This window comes from Drosophila navojoa, chromosome 4 (genome assembly GCF_054131105.1).
Source record: "Drosophila navojoa isolate 15081-1374.11 chromosome 4, UAZ_NAV_1.0, whole genome shotgun sequence".
NCBI classification, from domain to species: Eukaryota; Metazoa; Arthropoda; class Insecta; order Diptera; family Drosophilidae; genus Drosophila; species Drosophila navojoa.
This window is the reverse complement of record NC_142892.1, coordinates 7,981,083-8,002,919: the sequence shown is the minus strand read 5'-3', so window position 1 is coordinate 8,002,919 and position 21,837 is coordinate 7,981,083. Positions and strand designations below refer to the sequence as shown.

The window sequence follows — 21,837 nt, the reverse complement described above, 5'->3', positions numbered from 1 at the left end:
TAACCCGCCTCTGTTTATAGATTATTTATCATACTCATAAATGTATTTTTTATTCATTTTATATGCACTCTCAAATTGCATAGAAGTATTAGGCTTACGACTAGAGGGATTTAAGTATTCATTTTGATTTCACTAAAAGTATTTATTCGTCCCATGCGCACACACACATGCAGCCTGCATGCGTGCATGCATGTGGACATGTATGTGTGTGTGATACTTAGCATGTAGTATGTATGTATATAATTGCTGGGGATTGACTTGAACCCAATTAGCATAACTCCTGCTGCTGCTCTTTAATTGGTAATTGTTAAAAATGATAAGCTTTTCAGTTATACAATTACATTATTAATTTATTACATTACAGATCTGTAGCTGGAAATGCATAATTAAATGCAAATTAAATTATATAACTAACTAGACTGGGACAAGTAATTTGGTGCATTACTCGTTAGTGTTCGTACTAGAATTACAATAAGTTACATTACATACATACATATGCATATACATATACATATACGTATGCATATGCATGTGCATTTATTTATTACATTTAAATTATTGCATTCGCTGCTATAATTCAGTTATTCTATTGCATTCTCATATAAAAATGGGCTTTACGCTTGTGTCATTTCCTCTTCTTCCTCTTCTTCTCTATATAATAACGAGTATTTCAATGTAGAAAATTCTGACTACATTATTAGTAAGTGGAATAGAAAAGTGGATTGGCATAGAACATAATGCACAGTGGAGCTGATTTAGTTAAAAACGTGGGTTTCGGGGCTTAAATAGGTTTGCTCTGACTTTCTTGATTTCATTGATTCTTTTGTTTGCTTAAGATTTACACATTTAGAAGTCTTTGACAAAATACATTTATACACGTATACAGCCATGTGGAAATGTATTTGCGCATGGATTCGCCTCCAGCTGCGGGATGCAGGAGACTAATTTGGCCAGTTCGTAAGTGCTGCTGTTGGTCTTTATATTCGGTAGTGCTTCAGTTGTTAAAGCTGTGGGGCACCAGCTCTCGAATGGTAGATCCTGGATCTGGAACTAGGACTAACCTTAATGGCAGCTGTGGCAGCAACAGCAAATATGATTCGCCCTCGCTGTGACTTAATTACGAATTATTATTATTATTTTTTTTTTTTTTTTGCTTAGTTTTTAATTTTCACTATGTATTAGGCTACCATTACGAATATTATATAACTCGCTTGTACAAAAATCCAACTCGTCTGCTCAAATTATAAGATATGACAAATTATTGTATATATATTTATGTATATATATATATATATGCCTAGTTACTCGTAATTAAGTATTTAATTATTTAGGTTTATGTTCATATTTTACTATGCAATCATTAATCCATCGCTTACTTGAGTATTTTTTGGTTTAGTTTGGAATTCGCTGATTATATGTACTTATGCATGGCCATGATATACGTTTACATTTAATGTGTGTATTCTGTGAGTGTCTGCGTGTGTGTCTCTGTGTGTTGTATTGTATTGCAGTTACAGTTACCGTTACCGTTTACCACCCACTGCCCGACTCCTGCGGCTCTTACACTTGTAAATTATCTAAATGCTCGGCGTACTCCTCGGCCGTTGTGAACTCCAGCTCTAGCTCGTCGGGACTGTTGCTGTGACTGCTGTGACTGTGACTGTGACTGCGACTGTGACTGCGACTGTAATGAGCAAAGTTCGGGTGCGTGGCGAGCACCATAAAAAAAGTTAATGCCAAATCAATACAACACGTGTAAGCATTTCATTTCATTTCATTTCAGCTCATTTCATTGTTGTTCTCCCCCCCAACACCCACCCCCCGCTCACCTGCTACTGAGGTCGCGTTTTTTCCGCCGATCCTGCGACAGGGCCTCCACGCACAGCACAATCAGCTTGCCGTCGCAGGGCTGGCGCTCCTGATCGAGTAGCTTGTTGCCCAGCAGGTTGCTGGCATAGCCGAACTTCTCGTGCGAGCTGGAGTGCCAGGCATCGCAATAGGTGTCCATGGAGCGCTCTCCGTTCGGCAGTGAGCCGTGCCAGACCAGCTTGAGCGGCCTGCAGCGAAAAGGAGTCCCTGTACATATGCACATTCGCGCACAAGATGGCGGAACTTACCACAAGGGGTCGGTGAGCACATTCTTGCCGCTGAAGCTGTAGATTCTCGGTGCCTGGGAGAAGAAGCCGCCCTGGCCGTTAAAGACACCTTTCCACGAATTGAAAAGCACATCGCCGCGGGTGTTTACGACTGGCAGCTCCCAGTCGGCCGGACGCACTATAGAGTCCAGATTCTGCACCCTGTGAGCGACAACAAAAAGAGGGAAAATAAATGTAGCACGCGGATTAAGAGCACGAACAGGGTACCGCTGCAGCACAGCCAAAGCAGGTGAGCAAACTACCTACGAACTGTCCAAGAGGCAGCGGGCGGCTCTTGAGCATGGCTGCGCTGGCGAATGCATATAGCAGTATATAGTATATAAGTATATATTTCTTTATTTATTTATTTATGCTTTACTCTGGCAGCCTGAGCATTTATTTTGGCATCCATTCAGCGCTTTGTGTGCTCGGCGCTGTGTAAATAAATTGCACGAGATTGTTTTTAGCGGCTTTTGTTTTCATATTTCCTGTGCGCTTTTCTTGCTTTGCCTCAAATATCAAGATTATATTCCAGTTAATGAGTTCCAAAGGCGCCACCGGGCGGTGGCCAGCGCTGCGTATGAGCAATGCCATCTCGAAATCCTCGAGTGCCGAGCTTAAAGTGCGCACAGTGCCAAACTAAACATAAAAAACATGCCTAATACGCGTAAAAAGAATCTAAGGACAGATAAGACACACCCGGTCCCCGTACGCCCGCAGCCGCACGCATAGTGCTGCCTCATGCTTACCTGGAGGTGAGGAACGCCTTGAATGTGCCCAGCAGTCCCGCTCGCCGGCCTTGGCGATAGCAGGCAAAGTCCGCGCCTCGAATGCCCTGCAAGTCGCCGGCGTAGGGCTCATTGAGGGCTGCCACGCGAAGCTATTGTCCGGATTGGGTGGAGGGGAGCGCAGAAAATATGGCAGAAAATTAATTTGGAGTTTATGTCAAGCATTTTGAAATCTAATTAATATAAGAATTTAATGGCTGCGAATTGTTTGCTTAGCCAACTCGAGGATGGGGCTCTTGAAATGATGCGAGTGTGTGCGAGACGATAGCGAAAAACTCAAAAGATATTTCAATTTGAGCAATACTGGGGAATGCAAACAAACCTACAGAGGCCACAGGTTCAAAGGAACTCGCATACATACACACACACACACACACACATGTACGCATGTCTGGCTTGAAAGGGCATTCACTGGGTCGCCTGAGATATGTACATCATGTATGGGGTATTCTTATTTGTACTGAAAGGTCACTCACCATCCGCGGATACCACTGAGCATGTAATTCATATGGTATTCGATTGGGCATCATTGTTAGAGATTCCGATAATTTGATGCAGCAAGTGTGGGAGGGGCGCAAAAGATCGTACATTATAAGATACATTGAGGTAGATATATATATATATATATAGATTTGTATTTATAGAGAAGCTCAAGAATACACAAAACACAACCAAAGAAACGCTCAACTCCATAGTCTATTGGCCTGTTTTCAGTTGAGCGAAGATGCACTGCATAAATGAAAAGCAACGCAAAGTGAATTCGAATTAAAAAGCATGGATGTGGCCCATGTTCGACATTGATATAAGCATTAACATACAATAAGTTTCACATAAATAATTCATAATCATAATAGAAACTCAGAGCTACACAAATTGATCGGCTCGTTATGGAGCAGAACTCAAAACACAATTTGCACTAATTAGAAACGTTTTCATTGACCAAAGCAAGGCAAACCAAACCAAAATCGGATTATTTAATTGTGTGTGTCTATCTGTCTATTTCTGTGAGTGTATGTGTGAGTGTGTGTGGCTATGTGTGTGCAAGAGATACATTAATTCGATTTAGTATGATTTTTTTTGTTCTCTCTCTCTCTCTCTCTCTCTCTCTCTCTTTATGCAGTGTTTGTCTGTGTGTGTGTTTGTGTGAATTCAGTATATGATATTTTATTTAATTACCGTTTCATATTCGGGCGCGGTTGTAAACTGCATTTAATGACAATTAATAATAAATGGTTTTAGTAGTGTTTATTAACTGAATTGCATCATTTTTCGCTTGGTATTAATTATACAAGTTTTAAAGCCATCGAGTGACGAGCTGATATTAATGTAATTCGATTCGAGAGTCACGGCATATTACGCACTTGAGGCACTTGTGCAGCGGCAATTATATGCAAACGATGATGATGATGATGGATGAAATGAAACTATTTGAAATATGCATTTGTCTGGCTTTCAATGCACAGTTGCAGCTGCACAAGTGCCTCGGCAGAGTTAAAGAACAATTGTCTATGTTTGTGTGTAAGTTAATATGTAATTATATACATGTATGTACATATATATATTAAGCACTCACCGTCGGTGTGTTGAGCAATGGAGGTGGACTGTTCAGCAGGTTTTTCGATTGCAGATCAAATCGCAGAGAGGGCGCAACTGTGGTGGGCGGAGCTGGCGTGGCAATGGGCACCAAGGTGCCAAGCTGTCAATAGATAAGTAGATAATAAGACGTATTTAGTACAGTTGTCAGTGGTAATTAAAAGCAATTGCAGTTGACCCAACTCAGGCATCAATAATTCAGAGCGAATCCCACAGTCCCCGAAGCTGGCACTCTTTCCTGTTTTTCAAAAATTCCATTTCCCATTTCACATCTCCCATCTCCCCACTAGCATCAGCTAACTTTATAATAAAGCGATGGGAGAGCGCGTTTGCCATGTATTTGACAGCGCTGCTGCTTTTAGCTAATCAGGCTTCAATTTAATAAACATCAAGAGTAAAGTTTTTACTAAATGTAATTTTTAATAATTCAAGATTTCATTTGTTGTTGTTGCTGTTGTTGTTGTTATTTTTTTAGCTGCGCTGCGCATAGAATTGAAAGACACTGTGCACTGGCGAAAGTTTTAATTACTATTTTGAACTTTAAGTAGTCGACTCGTGTACTGAAATCTAATTAGGACGCGAGTGTCACCACTGATGCTGCAAGTGGCTTAGGCAGCCAGATGCCAGCCCAGGCAAAGGACATAAAAGCCCTGGCTGGCAGCGTCAATGAGCTTTTGCTTGATTTACCCACTTTTTTTTTTTTTTTTTTGATTCAAGGAAAGCTCCATGCACGTTCTGTTGCCAAAAGTATTTAAATGTTGCCGTCAAAGGCACCAGATTTGAGCAGGCACCATCTCATCCCATCCCGATCCATCCCATGCCATCCCTATCCATCCCATTCCATCTCTGCATCCTGACGCTGACTTTCGAGCTCATTTCCATTTCCCTTCTTGTGGGCATGCACATGGCAGCACGTGGAGAACGAGTTGGTTGCTGGCCACGCCCACTCTGATGTGCTGTGCTGTGCTGTGCTGGCATTGGCTTTGTGCATGCAGCAACGGAAGCGGAAATCGAATCTTGAACAATTTTGAGCATATGTATTGTACCACAGTGTGTGTGTGCACAATCAGGCGCCCCCCCCTCCGCCCCCCAAAATCATGCAATACTTTTTAATAACGCATTGCCACAAATCTGGAACTAACTCGGCCGAAAGCTGCTCACAAATTGTGGCCACTTTAATGGGTAACAAGCTATTGCCAATCGGTTCAATTTTGCGTGTAATTTGTGAACGCTTCAGGTCATTCTTTGTGCGCCTCACAAGTGCTGACCGAGCCAAATTGGCTCAGTTGTACCTTCGGCCTGGACGGGCAGCGCTGGTGACAGGCAAGATTAATTGGCAGTGTTGGATAATGCACTGCACAAACTGAAGCTGCGGCCGAATGTGCTGAAGTTGAAAATATTCCAATTGCCGCTTGTGTAGAAATATTCGATTCGCAATTCCATTTAATATTATGCTTAATCTCCAGTTAAGGTTTATGACCCAACGGGCGTCTCTGCAAGCATATGCATGTTTTATTCGTTGCCAATAAAAGTTCCGTTTGTTTTGTTGCTGCCTCGTCTTGGAAGCGACGCGTCGCAGCTGCTGACTGACTGTGTGATTGGCTGACTGAGTGACTGAGTGACTGTGTGTGTGTGCGTGTGTGTGTGTGTGTGTGTGTGTGTGTTGGGGACTGAAATTGGCTGACATCTGCCTGGGTCTGTCCATTGGCTTTGCGTCAGTATTACGTGTTCGAGGCGGCACTTCGTTGCTCTCCTCGTGCCTCGCTTAGGAGTTGTACCGTTAACTCGCTTGAGTGAAAAGCCAGGCGCGAGTCAATATAATTGAATAACGGGACACACACGGTTTGGGCCATGTTGCCGATCCGTTGGCAATCAGTCAGAACGTCTGCAACATTTAATGTGCAAATAAAAAAGCCGAAAGGAGCCGCCGCCAAGACAAGGACATTGCCAAACAAAAACCCCATTTTATGGCCAAAAACAAGAGGCAAAATAAACAAAACAAACATATGTACGTCAGACGTCTCTCTGCCTAGCCTCCTGCCTCCCGCCTCCTGCCACAGAGTCGCCCTCCTTGCTCCTTCAGCCTTCTATTTTTATTGCATTTCATTTTGTTTTGCTTTGTTCTGTTCTGTTTTATTCTGTTTTGCCAAGCCATATTTTCATAATATATAGAAAGCAGGCAATGGGGCTGGGCGACTCGCAGAGACTGCTCCATAAAATAATGGCGTCCGCCAGCGACTTTTTGTTTGCCATATTTGCCATTTGAGAGCGCACGCACGAGCCGCACTTGTTTGCTCTAACCCACTCCCACTCTCACTCCCATTTCCACTCCCACTCCCCCTCCCATTTCCAATCCCATCTCAATCCCAACATTTAACCCAGTTCTTCCCAGAGCTCCACTTACCGCTATATACTGCCAGCCCTTGTTGACGCGCACGAGCAGCGCCTCCTCCTCGGTAATGTACGCCAGGGTGCCGGGCGGGCTAAGCGCCGACTTCTATGGGAACGTCAAAGACACCAAATTTAAATGAGTTCAAAAACAAGAAATAAATAAATACGAATAAAAATACGCTGCTAAGTTTATATGCTCGGATATGCTCCGTGGACATATGCACGTAGATGTGCGTGTTTGCATGTATTAGTGTATATATGTGTGTGTGTGTGGCAACGCACCTTTGTCATTTCGTCTATGTTCTGGAAGGTGACTGCACCTGGCACGATTCTCATGTTCATGTTCGATGATGATGCGGAAAAGTACGGCAGCTCCTCGCCATCTCCCATGCCCATGGCAAAGGCATGGGGCGCCTCCTCGTGCTTGTGCGAGTGCGACGTCTGGCGCGGTGGCTCTGCAAATGATGATTCCGAGACATGCGTGTTAAACATCGATTTGAGATAACTCTGCTTAAATACGTCTAAATACATAATGAACTGCATTGAAATATGTATGTGCGCGCGCTGTTAACTAATGCAATATTGAATGCTACTTAATATGCAATAAAACACAAATTTACCCATTATATAACAATAATATATAATTTGATGTGTGTGGATTTACTAAGAGTTTAATAAAAATATACATATATGGCATATAAAAGACCTCATAGAGGTAAAGGCATGCGACTCTGGGTTTGCCTAGCACTGCAAACCAATCTGAAACCAAAGCAGATAATAATATTTGACCAGATCTTATCTATTCAGCTTCGAACGACATCCTTTACAGCCAGACAAGGGCATCGCACTGGCGTTTATGGGTTACCAGGTGAAATCTATAGAGTTTATTTTCAAGCATTCTCTGTCATGTTCTGTGTGTTTTCGTTTTGTTTTTGTTTTTGGTAAGTGAAAGCATGACTCTGTAAAAATGTTGTGCAAAATGTTTACATGTACTTCATTAACGCAAATGAGATGATGATGATGTGCAAATAATGAGCCCAATTCCCCTTCCTAGATTTAAGGCATGCCAAGGACATGATGGGCGTGTTGTGTTTATGTGTGTGTGTTTATACACACTACTACATATGTATATCAATATGCATAGAGTATTGGATGTTATATATGGAATAGAACGCTTAGGCATGCAACATCGAAAAGGAAATTTCACTACGCCAACTTTGAATGAATTGATATGATTTGACTTGGATGGTTTACCAGCTGTGCCATCTGTGGGTCTATCGCGCAGATCTTGCAGCTCTCGCAGTGCTTTAAGTTCGTCTAAAGATGAGCGCGCACCTTGATTACGAGTACAATACAGAATGATTTGGAATTGATATCATATTATGGGTATGGGTATGGGTATGGGTATGCACTTGAGTAACTGTCTGTCTGTGTCTATATGTGTCTGTGTCTATGTGTGTGTGTGTGGGTAGGGCACATATGTACAGTTATGAAGCATGGCACAAGTACGGGCACCTAACTATACATGTACATATATACAATTTGCTGTTGGCACTCTTGAGCGGCCGTCGGCTCACCTGGTCGTCCGTAATAGGAGGCATCTCCGAAGAAGCTGCGCGAGTCCATGCCCGCCTCTCCCTTGGGTCCGGTTATCGATAGGCCCGGCAAGCCGGGTGGTCCGGGTGGGCCGGGCGGCCCCGGCGGACCGGGCATGGGTATGTACTGCACACCACTGCTGTCGCCGTCGCCACCTGTTGTTGCCGGCAGGCCAGGTGGTCCGGGCAATCCGTCACGGCCATCGTTGCCCCGATCACCTTTCTCGCCTTTCATCTAGAATGGATGGACGGATGGACAGGCTTGAATAGCAATTTGTCGCAAATTAACTGCTAAGACTCACTCCATCACGGCCACCGGCGTCTCCTTTGGCACCTTTGGGTCCTGTGTCACCCTTCGGCCCGATCAGTCCAGGGCGTCCCTAGAAACGAGAGTTTCATAAATGATAGCCAAACGTTTATTACGCTCAGAAAAGATGTGTTTTAATCGCCCCGGTCAACTCTTGCAGCTGTAACGCAGGGTCCGCGCGGCTGGCAGGAATCGCTACTAACAAGTGGAGTAACTCCCGTATAAAAACCAAGTTGAACAATCGCCAAAAACGGCCAAAGTTTCGCAGTTTAGAGTGCAACAATTTGGTAGCTGCAACGCTTTGATGTTTTGTCGGTGGTGCTGCGCGTGTGGTGCGGTGCCTGTGCCACTTCCAGGAATTGAGTCAAACTTTCGTTTGGCTTCATTTCGGCGCGCCATTCATGTAAATACGTAGCTTGACTTTGATTTCGAGAGGCGGTAAACGATGCCAGTTGGCAAGCGAGCAGGCAGCCAAAGCAAACTTCTCCCTTCTATATGAGACTATCCATTGTAATGGTAGTTGTTGTTGTTGCTGCTGCTGCTGTAGATGCTTTAGTTGCAGCTGCTGTTATTGCGGAATAATGGCTGAAACTGAAATTCTGGGCCAACTGCAATTGGAATCGTGTGCTGCGTCAGCGTCCTGAATAACCGTGATGAAAATGCACTTAAAATACTTTTCGTTTGAGTTTACTTCGCCAAGTTGGGCTCGCTTTGCGCGGATTCGCTTTCGCCTGTTGTCTAGCTCGCGTTTGCGACGATCCCAGCCAGTGTCTGTCTGTCTGTCTGTCTGTCTGAAGGACTGGCTATAAGTGAACTCAGCGAGCGACACAAACAATGGGCGCAGGCATGTGAAAGTTGGCCCGCCTCATGAATATGGATGCAAAAGTTATGAGTGTCTTACCGAGTGCCCGATATCGCCCATGGGTCCCGGTTTGCCTGGTGGTCCGATTGGACCGGCCGGGCCGGTGCCGCCGCGTCGGCCGCGCATACCCTTCTCGCCCTTCTCGCCCCGTTCGCCCTTGGTGCCGTTGCCGTCGCCCGGCTGGCCGGCCAATCCGGGTAGGCCCGGTGCTCCGGGCTCACCCTTGGGTCCAGCGGGTCCGTGAGCTCCTTTGTGACCCTGTTATTGGAGCGAACAGAAAGAAGAACGTGTGAGCGTGTGTGTGTAAAATGATTTACGGTATTAAATATACGGTACATGCCCAGGGGGCGCACTCACGCCTAATTTGGCCGTAAAACTCAATTTCAAACGTTTTGTCGCCGGCAAAAATTCAATTCAAACTCATTTTGAAATCAAATCAATTCTAAAATCCACAATCCCCACAATCAAACCAACTCGCACGCAAACACGCACACACACACACACACACGCACACACATACGGGCAAAATATATAAATTTATGCGCCAGAATGTATGCAATGCTAGTGACAAGCCTGAAAACACAAAACCATTGCCACAAGACGAAACCCCCGAGTTTCCTTTTCTACCCGAACTCAAAAAACTTTTCAAGCGATATATTATGCCTGTATTGGGTATACTTTCTAATCAACTATTCTCAGTTGAATACATAAAGTTGCCTTGCATTTAGATTGTAATATTTCCAAGGAACAATAAGTTTATGGTTCCATTAACATTTAACTAAAGAATCATATTGAAGTTAAAAATGAATTGAATTGAAATCGTAAATCTATATTTTTGTATATATTTTAATTTATATTAACAGACAAATAATTTTTGTTTTTAGTATCCACACTCAATTTTCAAAATTAAGTATTCTGTTCAAGGGGATGCAAATTGATAGCCCGGGTATTTTCTAGTCGAGTCGAACTGAATTCTATTGCTCATGTGTACTTCTGCCTTTTTGGGACTTTGCTTTGTGGCAGTTTGCAAAGCGACTGGCGTTCTGCAGTTTCACTCCCAACCAGACCCAGTCCCTGCCCCTGTCCCAATCCCTGTCCCTGCCGCTGCCGTCACCAGCAAGCCCAGCCAAGTGCTCCCGATTTATCCCCAGTGTCGTCTTCCACATCATCAGCGCCTTAAATGGTTTGCCATAAATTTGCGCGCGCCTACTCGCAGTTTGCGTGGGGCTTGGCTGAGGCGGGAGGCAGGAGGAGGGAGAAGTGTGGAGCATGGGATGAACGCTCTTTCCGTGCGGGTCTGCTTTAAATTGACCTGACCCTGCGACTGCATGGGTTGCTGCTGCAGGCTTCGCACCATAGCGCCAGCTCGATGCCAACTAATGAATAATTAATAAGCCACCCACACGCACCCAAAAATACGCATGCACACATATGACAGTCTGTGCGTGTGCGTGTGTGTAACATTAGAGAGTACGCGCGATTGCCTTCGGGCTGTCTTGAAACGAGGCCTCATTTGTGTGCTGTAGAGAGGAGGGGGGAGGGGAAATAGGGGGAGTGTCTTTTAAGTTAAATGAAATGTACCTAATTGTGCGTATATTTATACGTTTAAAATGCTAATTTCAATATTAGTTTCGAAAATTCAAATGCAATAACGAATTTTTTGGCATGTTTGTGCGTGCGTGACCGTAAATTGAGCGTAAATTCATCAGAAAATCTAAATCAATTTTTTATACAGCTGAGGGATGCTGAGGTTTTTGCATAATTTCTTTTTATTTCACGACCGATTAAGTATGGTTTGCCAGGGCGGCGCCGAGAGGGGCGTGGCCCCAAGACAGCACTCAACTATTTGGATAGACCCGAAGTGAGGCCTACAAAAACTTTGCCACTAGCCAAATAAGCATAAATATATGGTACTTACGTAATATATCAAAGGTCAAATAAATCTTCACACACACACACACACACACAGACACAGAAATTGGAGGTGTAACAGCAGCGGAAGTCGGCTGACAATCCGAGAAACGCCCACCAGCTATTGTACCATCTCATGGCTCATGGCTTCATGCTTCAGCTCCCATCCACGTGCGACAAACTTCGCCCCACCGAAATGGCAAACATACTACAAGCGTATTATATTCCTGGGAGTATGTGTTGGCAGCTTAAAGTTTTGAGGTTCCACATAAAAGAAATATGCGCGCCACTTTTTCCAGCTCGGCGAGCCCTGCTAACGAGGAGTCCGAGAGCAGGAGCCGGCGCGGTGCTTCGCTGGGAGTCCGGGTCCCTAAGCTGCTAAATAGCATGAAACGTAATGGGAGGGAAGTAAGCGCCGTCTAAGCAGGATGAGCTGCAGAAATGGCCAAAACTTATTATAAAAATAATACAGAATGCGAGTAGTAGAAATAGTAACTGCCAGACACTGACTCAACTGACTGGACAGACTGAATGACTGAATGACTGAGCGACTGAATGACTGAGCCACTGGATGACTGGATGAATGGCAGGGGTCATTCAAGGGAATGGACTTTGGTAAACGATTTCTAATAAACTAGAGAGCACCTCGATCATATCAACTGGCAGCCAAATGAGCTATAAACGCTTACAAATTGGCCCGGGTCCAGCGGCAGGGCAACAAATAATACGACATCCCCTCGCGTGGCTCGAGTCTGATAGAAATTTATGCGTCATATTATGGACAGTCCGGGCACGCAAATGAATGCAATGCAATAAATCTGAGAGCTTCAGCTAAACGATGGCCACTTGCTGCGAGCTGAAGTACAAATGCGACAACTAAAACTGGGGCATCTATCATGTTGAGTGTGATTCCATATATGGCATATGGACTGCGAGGGACTGGCTACTGGATGCTGGATTTTGGCACATAAATCCCCAACTCTGTGGCCGCCGTCATTGGCATTTTATGTTTCTAGCCTCGGAATCAATTGAGTAATCAATAGAGCAGAAGTTATTATTTGACACAACAATGTGGTTCGGATAATTTTCAATGCACACACATACGCACTCTCTTACACACACTTGCATACGCAGGAGCATTTATGTGCTGGAAAAATGCTGGAATTGAACTTTGACTCACCTTTTCACCGCGCTCTCCTGGACGACCGGGTTCACCTTTCTCGCCTGGCGCTCCTTTAGGTCCTGCTTGGGTAACGGTGGAGCCGCGTAGGCCGGTCATCGAGTTGCCCATTAAGGATTCCTGTTGTGTATAGGTATGTAAGTGTATGCGTGTGTGTGTGAGTGTGTGTGTGTGAGGGAAGGTAAGCATAGTAATTTGTTAAATATTTGCTTGTTGTACAATTTATATTTCGATACATGTATTTTGGGGCCATTTTTTAAGCAGCGGGCGACCTTTGATGGCCCCGTTGACCCAACAAGAATACACGTAGTACTCACACACACACATGGACACACACGGGAAATTTGATTAATGACCTGATGAGCCCCCTTTTGTGTGTGTGCATGTGTGTGTGTGCGACGCCCCTAATGCTTGGGACTAATGACACCGAGGGGTTCTAGTCCATTAGGTTTTTGCGGCCAATGCTTACCCGGAGCAAACTTGTGCTTTTGTTTTCTTGTTCTTGTTATATTTCTATTATTGTTTTCTTTTTTGTCTTTCTTTTTTTTGGTTTAGTGGGAACATAAAATGAAATTGTTAAATATTTATACCTTGAAAGTCCTGGTAGGATTCCAATTTATCTGTTATTTATGTGTTGATTGTTACAAGAATACATATTTGTGTGGTACGATTTGTTTATAATATATAGCATAAAACAATGGGTGTGGAATTAAAGCGTATTATTATATGATTTCAATTCGTTGATGTTCAAAGTTCAAGCTGTGGCAGTAAAATTGCAACTTTTACAAATTTATGTGTGTGGTGAGGGGGTGGGAACAGCATACTTACTCCATTGCGCCCCCTAGTATCATTCGTTTGGGGCCGTCGAAAATTATTTGAAAAAGTTGTCTCTGTGTCAACAATCAAAAGTCGTTCTAATAAACTTAAAAGCTTTTCTGCCCTCCCTGGGTACATGGCTGTAACAAGGTCAAAACGCTTGACAACAACAGCAAGAGCAACAGCAATCGGAAACGCCCACCTATCGCCCCTTGCCCCAAACCCAGCGATGCGATAATGATAATAAACCCCCGACGAGCGCATAAAACAATGGGAGGCTGACTGAGCGAGAGTCTGATTTAACTGGCGCGTTAGCCATAAGTAGCTTGACACTCTCATAACCGTAACAGCGCGATAATGATTACGACCACAACCGCACGCACACACACACACACAGACAGGCAGAGCCCGCTGAGATACGCCCAAGCAGGCAACATACGGCGTTGAAATGCGATGATAAAGCTGGCGAAAAAAATAAAAGTTTTGCTCTCCGTAAAGGGTTAAAAGCCGGCAATACAAATGTGCCCGTGTGTGTGTGTGCGTGTGTGTGTGAGCCAGCCGTATCTGTATGCGTGTTAGCGCGTTTAACCGCGTGAACTGCGCGCCATGCGCTGATAACAGTAATTGCCACAAGCTGGCATGCCAGCACTCCGTAAGACCTGAATCAGAAACCCGCAGGCAGAGCCAGAGCCAGAGCCGGAGCCGGAGCCGAAGCCAGCGCCAGAGCAAGAGCCACGGCCAGAGTCAGTTGCACGTCGCCAAAAGGGGGAACTCCAGTGAGGACTGGAACGGGGATTGGGACTGGGACTGGGACTGGGCTTGGCTTGTTTTCGGTTTGCGTGTTCAGGACACTTACGTTTCGGCATTTCGGCGAGGTGTTCATGTTGTTCAAGGCGCTGGTTTTGCTGTTGCTGTTGTTGTTGCTATTGCTGTTGTAGCCTTGTGGTTTTAAGATTATTAGCAGAGATAACCCATTTGCGACAACAAACCTGAGCCGACTGCCTGCCAGGCCCAAATCTGGGCAGCAATTTTTCACAGTGTACAGGTGCAGTCGATTGCCGCTCGCTCGGCCTGCCGCCCTGCCCCGCTGCCCCCAGGAAGGAAATTGGTTTAGGCAAATTGTGTGGCGAGCAGAACATGACCGATGCCTGCCGCCAAATGCGACGCCGCGGCGCACAATTCATAAAAGGAACGTGCGTGATTGGAGGCATCCGTCGGATATATAGATAAACGGACGAGCGCCTTAACGTTTTGGGTCTAGCGTAAAAGTTGCAATTTAATGCCAAATGCAAACGAAACAGCGTAAAGTAAACTGAAAATTTCGTAAATCTTCGGCTGGCCGAAGATTCGATACCCTCGCTTTAGCTGCCAGAGTATTTAGTTAAGGATTAGTATGGCAAATGAACAGAGTTTGACTGATGTAGAATACCCTGTATGCAAATTTTCACAGGGTATGGCCTTGGCACTCTCTTGGAAAAATAATAAAATAAATAATAACAAATTTTAAGCAGACTTGAGAATGCCAAAGCACAAATATTTATGAATGTAACTTGAAAGATATTTGTATAATCATGTTAGTCTTGTTTCACATTTAAATACTTAAATTAATATGAAATTAAAAGATGATGAAAAGATAAGTGTGTAAGCACGACAATTTGTACTCGTGTTATTCGTATAATTAATTTTTATAAAATGGAATTCAACTTGTACTCACATCATAGCTCTCTGGCAAGCCAGGCGGGCCCGGGGGTCCGGGTGGACCCATCACTCCGGGCATGCCGTCGACGCCTGGCTCGCCCTTCTCCCCCTGCGGACCTTCCGGGCCGCGAGCGCCAGTTACGCCAGTGGCACCCTGTAAATGCAAAAGAGAAAGGGCAGAGAGAGGGAAGAGAAAGGAAGAGACAAGGAAAAACGGCGCCGCCGGCGACCAAGAAATAAATCACATTAGTGGGCGTGCATATAGATTGTACGACTACGACTATGTCTACGGCTATGTCTGCATTTACAGCTACATAAACTGAGCAAATACATACATACATATATATAGAGTATTTATATACAGATATATATAGATATATATGTATATGTATGTATGTATATAGACTACGAACTATTTGGAGGCCTGTTGCCAGCTGGCTGCCTTAACTGGCTGCGGTCGATTTACATAATCGTCGCGTTTTAGCCCTAGCTCATTAATCTACGCGGCCCAGCTGCCAGGCCAAGGGTATGGGTTTTCCGTTTCGGTTTGGTTTCGGGTCGAGCTGTGGGTACGTTGGCTGTGGTGTTGCACAAAAAATGTGTCTCTCGATGTCCTTAATCTTATGCAAAATGGACACGCTGTGCGCCATTTGCGTGTTGTGTTTGCCTTCGGATTGTCCGTGTTGCCGTCGTCCTTTGTACATTGTTATTTCAGTGGCTGTTGTTGTTGTTGTCGCTATAATGCTCGGTTGCTTATCGTCGTCTTTTAAATTAATTGCTATTAGTTAAGGGATTAGCAGTAGAGCAACAAAATTGTCGCAGGAATTTCCGGTATGCGCAGCAGTTGGCCATATTTTACTAAAGCATTTTAGGTGGACGAGCAGCAAGGACAACAGGGGTCAGATTGGGGCCTCTCTACGTTTCGGGCAAGACATATTCGCCTAGCTGCTTGTTGTTAGCCACACAAATGTTTTGCATACCGCTTTTCTTTTGATATATTGCAGCGCATTGAAGAGGCTGCGTTCCACAGGTTGCTAAGCACATTGTCAATGAGTTGAGTTCAGTTTTTGTCGAGAAACTGGGCAAAGTGTTGACTCTGACTAGGCCAAAATAAAATGCATTTGCATGTAGTTTCCCCCTTCTTCATTCTTCATTCTCTGGCTAAGGCTGCGAGACTCTATGTGTGCTTAGACGGAACGTATCTGAGGGGTTTTTATATTTTTGGCTAACCCCATAAAAGTTACGAGTATCTTTGGCTCTTTGCCGTGACAGGCACTTTCGGGTTGAGTGGATGTTGAGGCTAACATCTCGTTGTAGCATTGTGGACTTGGCCTTTGACCCGCACACACACACACGCACACAAGGGTACATATGTACGCTGAATAAACTAACCGCTAACTGGCACACAGTTACAACGATAGACAGACATAGATAGGCGAGAGATAGAGAGAGAGAGAGCTGGAGAGAGAGGGAGAATGGACTCTTTGTATTCTCACATAGATACAACTTGTGTAGCGAACGACGTAGCCAACTGATGAGATAATATAACGAGTGCCAGTGGCAGCCAAAGTGGATAAGTGCTTAAGCCTGAGCTGCCTGCCGTTTGCTCGCAAAACTTATAAAGAAATTTTCGTTTCCTTTTTTCACGTTAACGCTTTTCCTCGTTTCCGGCTACACGCACACACACGCACCAATTATGATGTTTGACTTGGCAGTCGTGTGTGCGTGTGTGTGTGTGTGTGTGTGCGTGTTACCGGCCAGCGATAAGCATCGCACTCCTATTACCGCTCCCTCATTCACATCGAGATTAGAAGATGTGTGTAATGAAATTGAAAATGCGTTAGATCCATGACAAATATTGGCCTTTGCCATGTTGGCCGGCCAATCCGTAGCCCTTGTATAAACTAAGTCGAAAGTAGTCGCATATACTTACGGTAAGTCCAGGGGCTCCGGTCTTTCCATCTCTGCCCTGCGGACCGGGCGGGCCGCGCAACGTTTCCCGTATCGCTTCATTGTCCTTGAAGGCTTCCAGGATATCAGACGCATTACATGTACATTCGCCAGTGTATTTCTGCAATCGAATGGACACACGAATAGTTTTGTCATTTAAGCCAAAGCCAAAGCGCTTTTAAGCCAAGACAGGGCTTATATTTGCATCTGGCAGGATGACACCCAGAGTTGGCATTGCATTTATCTCTCAGCTCAAATCCAAGTGCAGCTCTGGTGTCGCAAATATTTGGGCCCCCCCTCCGCTCGGTGTGGTCTTGGTTCATTTGAATACTTACAGCCCCCGGACTTGGTGTCTCCACAAAGGGCGGATACGAGGCTGGATCACCTTTGGGGCCCGGCGGACCGGGCGGCCCAGGTGGACCGCGTATGCTATCGCCCTTGGGTCCTCGATCACCCTTCTCGCCCTTGATGCCACGATATGCTGCCGGAGGATAGAATAGAAGCAAAAGCAAAATGGATTCCATTAGCCGTTTGCCTAATTAAAATCCGGACAAGGTCCAGCTGCAGTTGAACTTACGTCTCTCGTGCGTCAGCTGCGTCTGTCCGTTGGGCTGAATACCACTGTCGTCGAAAATGTCAGTTGCCTGCGAAGAAGAAGAGAGCGACAAGGACATGTAGTAAGTGACTATTGCAAATATATATACACAGCACTTGCTGTCGTGTTTATAATTCCAAATCGAGCTGCCAAATGGGATTAAATTGGATTATTGCTTAGCTTAGTTGGGTAAGTAAACGAATTATGATATCGCCTGGGATATATGTAACTAACCACATTGTCTATAGACCAAAAATCCTCTCTGGTTATGTCATTCTCATCGACAACGGGCTCATCAGGTGGGGAGTTCTAGGTGTATGCAAATCAAGGAATTAAATAAATATATATAAAATAAAGCAAAAGAAATAAAAATAAAAAAAAAATAATAAAACAAACCATTTCTAGATCGGGATCTACTGGAGCTTCGGCAACCGAGTCTGTGGATATTTCATTTTCCTCCTTAATTGTAAACAAAATATTAAGAAATAAACAAATGAAAGGGAAATTAGCAAAAATGATAGAAAAATACTTAGAAATTAAAATGAAACACTTTGGGAATATTCGTACCAAAGACTTACTAATTCTTAATTGATTAATTGCTTTTCGTATGTGCTACATAATATATGAAGCCGTTGCAGTCTGATGATGAGCTGCAATTGATGGACTTACCACTGGCACGGCCGTCGTCGACTCTGGGGCCTTGCATTGAAATTTAAAGCCTTCCGGATTCTCATACACATAGATTTGTACTAAATAGCCCTGCGCATGAGATGTGTTTGTATGAGGGCTTGGATAATTATCCAGATTTATATATTAACAAAATGCGTTTCTAATAATTATTGAAACAGCAGCAGCAGCACACGTGAAATCCCACATCAACTAATGCAACGATAAATATACATATCTATAATAAATCAATCAATTTGCGAATCATTTCAATGAATGCACACAGAGACCTACCTATTGGTAGTGCAGCACCGGACTGCCTCTGTGCTGTGCCAATTGTAATTGCAGCAAATCGAAATTAATTATTGATGTTAATTTCAAATTGCACTTGCCACTTGCCACATGCCACAAGCCATCCACGCAACTAATGTGCGCCGCCCCCCCATCACATCCCCTCCCTCCCCACCGATTCCCCGATAAAGTGGCAGACGAAAGTCTGCGGCACAACGATGCGGAAAAGGGGTGCCACCCATAACACACAACATGAGTTCACAATGGGACAGACTTACCTGGAAAATGAGTGGAAAATGGAGGGAACTGCACTACTATCAGCAGTCTATAGAAATGCTAACCGCAGACGTTAGAGAACCTAGCTACAAGACAATGAGCCACGGACAATGCGATGCTATTGCACAGACATAGACACTTCCTCAGACAGAGGCACAAATCGAAAGAGAGAGAGAGAGAGAGATTGGGAGGTAAAGTAAGTGAATGCACATCTGCCATGAACCCTGTTCTGGGCTCTTTCAAATAAAAATGGCAGCAAACACTCACTGGCAATACGAGTGCGGGCCAAGCACAATGGCAGCAGTCATCCCGTCATTGTTGTTATCCTTGCTGCTACTGCTGTTGTTGTTGTTGTTGTTGTTTTGCAGAGACTGTAACTGATAGTAATGGCCATGCGGCTTTTATGCATCCCAGCTAAAAGTTCTGTCTGAGACGGCGAGTCGTTGAGTTTCGGGTTAAAAGCGTGCAATCGGCTTTCTGGATGGCTTAATATGCTCAACGCTCAACGCTGAGCAGCATAGGAGTGCTGTCACAGCACGAAAGGATTGAATGGCCAAATGCGGAACGGTGCTTGGCCGCAGGGCAACAGGACATCACGACAACAGGACAACAGCACTCGGCATCACACACGTACAATGCTGCATTAAATGGCGGCCAATAAACATTGAGGCGAGCGCCGCGCTCAGATGCATTCCGCCTGGCCTGGCCTCGACTCCTGCAGCTGCAGCTTGTTGCTCTTTTGCCATTGACGGCAGACTGTTAAGGGTTTCGCATTTTTATAGCTCCCATGGAATATGCACATAAAACAGAGTCTAGTGCAGTTGGATAAATGAGACTGAACGAGAGACTATATGACAAGGAGATTTCATATTGTTATAGAATATGTGCTATAATAGTTCCGCCATTAAGCCAGATATCGATTTGCATTATTAAAGTTGTTGTTATCTATATATAGAACTCACTCGGTCAACTAATGGTTCGCAGGGCAATCCCTAGTCACCTACGCCCAACCTGGTTATAATTTCTTAGTTCGCTCGGGCTATGCTACGGTTGAATAAAACTATGCGCCGAGCATTACGGCTGCCCAGCGAAAATGGCAAGCACTAAAAATCCATTTGTACTTATATATATGTGAATGAAAGTGTGTGTGTGTGTGTGTGTGAGTGTATGTAGAGTCACACTCATTTGTACAAATCTGTCTTTGTGTGAGTGGCCCAGTTCTGCTTTCAAGCCGGTGCCACTCTACCTCTCTCTCTCTCTCTTACTCTCTCCCTGTGTGTGTTTGTGCAACAAAATTAGCCGCAAAGAAATTCACTAGAAACGGAAATTAAGTAGCTGGATGTGGCATTTTTTGGATGGGGGTCGTTATTTCTTGTTCCGTTCATTTATCCCCGTCTCCTGCCAAGGGGTGACATTCACAATTACCTGCTGGCCACAGGCATTTCAATGAATTGACAGCCTTATACTGATGAAACACACACACACTCACACACACACACACACACACACACACACACTCACATACATAGACTTCCGGTCCAGCTTAAGCTCCCAGCTGGACTGCGAAATGAAATTGAAAAAAATTTGCTATGCAATTAAATATCTTGTCTTTGGCCAATGTCCTGAGACATGAAAATGTTTGCCCAGACTTTCGTTAAAGAAATGAATTTGCCATTAACTGAGATATTCAGCACAAAGGAAAATGGCTCAGAAGTCGCCTCGGAACGTGCCTTAAAGTGCCACGTGACAATTGACCAAAGAGCAATGATAACAATGGCTCTGACCCTTTCAGCTAGTTCAAATCAGTACTCGTAATTTGAACCCTTTTTTCTGAGGGCCTGTAGCGCACGAGTCGAGCACGATGAACTGCTCTGATAGGAGCACATCAAAGCAAGCTCTCTGCAAGATTGTGCATGGCAACGCAGCGAGCCGGACAAAGACATCGCCCAGGCAGCGACGAAAAGGCGTTGGCAAATAAATAAACAAGAGAAGCAACCGAGGCAGGAAGCCAGTTCAGCCAGGCCAGCCAGGACAGCCGGGCCAGCCGGGAGGTCAAGCCCAGACAATGGTCGCCGAGTCTCTTTAAATAATCAAAAATGGACCCAGAGGCGGCCGAAAGTAAAGTCGTGTTGTGGGTGGGGGCAGCGGGCGGTTAGTTTAAGCTGTCAACCCGAACGTAAACGCAAACGTAAACGTAACTAGCAGGCAGTAGGCAGTAGTCAGTAGGCAGCGTGCTGCAGTGCAGCAGCTCGGTCAAGTGGCGCTACGAGCAATTAACTAGGCTGAGGCTTGGCAGCAGTGGAACGGGGGGAGCGGAGCTGTGAGGTGAGGACTCTGTGCATGTGAGTGGCGTGTGCATTTGATTTTGTCTTGGGCCGCACATAATTAAGGCCAGCCAAGCTGGGCAGGGCGGGGGCGCAGAGGCGCCAAAGCGGAGCAAGGACATGCCAGAAGAGCAGTCAGAAATGAACGTCAGGAGCAGGACAGCAATGCCAGCAGCGGGGGTTGCACTTGACAAGGGTTGAGAGTAAAACAAACAAATATAACACACCGTTGACCTGCTTCCCCAGTCGGGTCGAAAGGTATGCAACCTTTTGCGAGTAGTTCCTTTCGTTCTAGGATGCCAAACACGTTTCAGATATAAAAAAAACACAGCAACAACAACAACAGCAAAGAAACTGAGAAAAAATGAAAGCACACTGCCCGCAAACGGAATCCATGCACTCTGGCAATTTGTTAAAAATGTGTCAATAATGTAGATCGATTGAGGATGATTGCGGCCC

At 44.9% G+C, this 21,837-nt stretch overlaps 1 protein-coding gene across 14 annotated transcripts in view; it reads right to left on the bottom strand.

Moving 5' to 3' along the window:
* Positions 1–329: 329 nt before the first annotated feature.
* The window catches only part of Mp (collagen XV/XVIII-type protein multiplexin), a 39,553-nt gene continuing 18,045 nt past the window's right edge, over positions 330–21,837 (bottom strand). The window contains exons 3-24 of one of the 14 annotated variants that reach the window (XM_089260355.1): positions 18,491–18,580; positions 18,218–18,280; positions 18,056–18,130; positions 17,804–17,870; positions 17,562–17,707; positions 17,210–17,347; positions 15,293–15,430; positions 13,353–13,382; positions 12,763–12,882; positions 9,711–9,929; positions 8,805–8,882; positions 8,485–8,737; positions 8,162–8,242; positions 7,190–7,362; positions 6,921–7,013; positions 4,497–4,619; positions 4,100–4,126; positions 3,400–3,414; positions 2,885–3,015; positions 2,118–2,297; positions 1,830–2,057; positions 330–1,684 (exon numbers count right to left, since the gene is read on the bottom strand). In XM_089260355.1, the coding sequence (XP_089116481.1) occupies positions 1,561–1,684; positions 1,830–2,057; positions 2,118–2,297; positions 2,885–3,015; positions 3,400–3,414; positions 4,100–4,126; positions 4,497–4,619; positions 6,921–7,013; positions 7,190–7,362; positions 8,162–8,242; positions 8,485–8,737; positions 8,805–8,882; positions 9,711–9,929; positions 12,763–12,882; positions 13,353–13,382; positions 15,293–15,430; positions 17,210–17,347; positions 17,562–17,707; positions 17,804–17,870; positions 18,056–18,130; positions 18,218–18,280; positions 18,491–18,580 (2,592 nt within the window). In that variant the 3' untranslated portion in view covers positions 330–1,560. The remainder of the gene's footprint in view (positions 1,685–1,829; positions 2,058–2,117; positions 2,298–2,884; positions 3,016–3,399; positions 3,415–4,099; positions 4,127–4,496; positions 4,620–6,920; positions 7,014–7,189; positions 7,363–8,161; positions 8,243–8,484; positions 8,738–8,804; positions 8,883–9,710; positions 9,930–12,762; positions 12,883–13,352; positions 13,383–15,292; positions 15,431–17,209; positions 17,348–17,561; positions 17,708–17,803; positions 17,871–18,055; positions 18,131–18,217; positions 18,281–18,490; positions 18,581–21,837) is intronic. The other 13 variants (XM_089260357.1, XM_089260358.1, XM_089260356.1 and 10 more) reach the window with 13 other exon arrangements.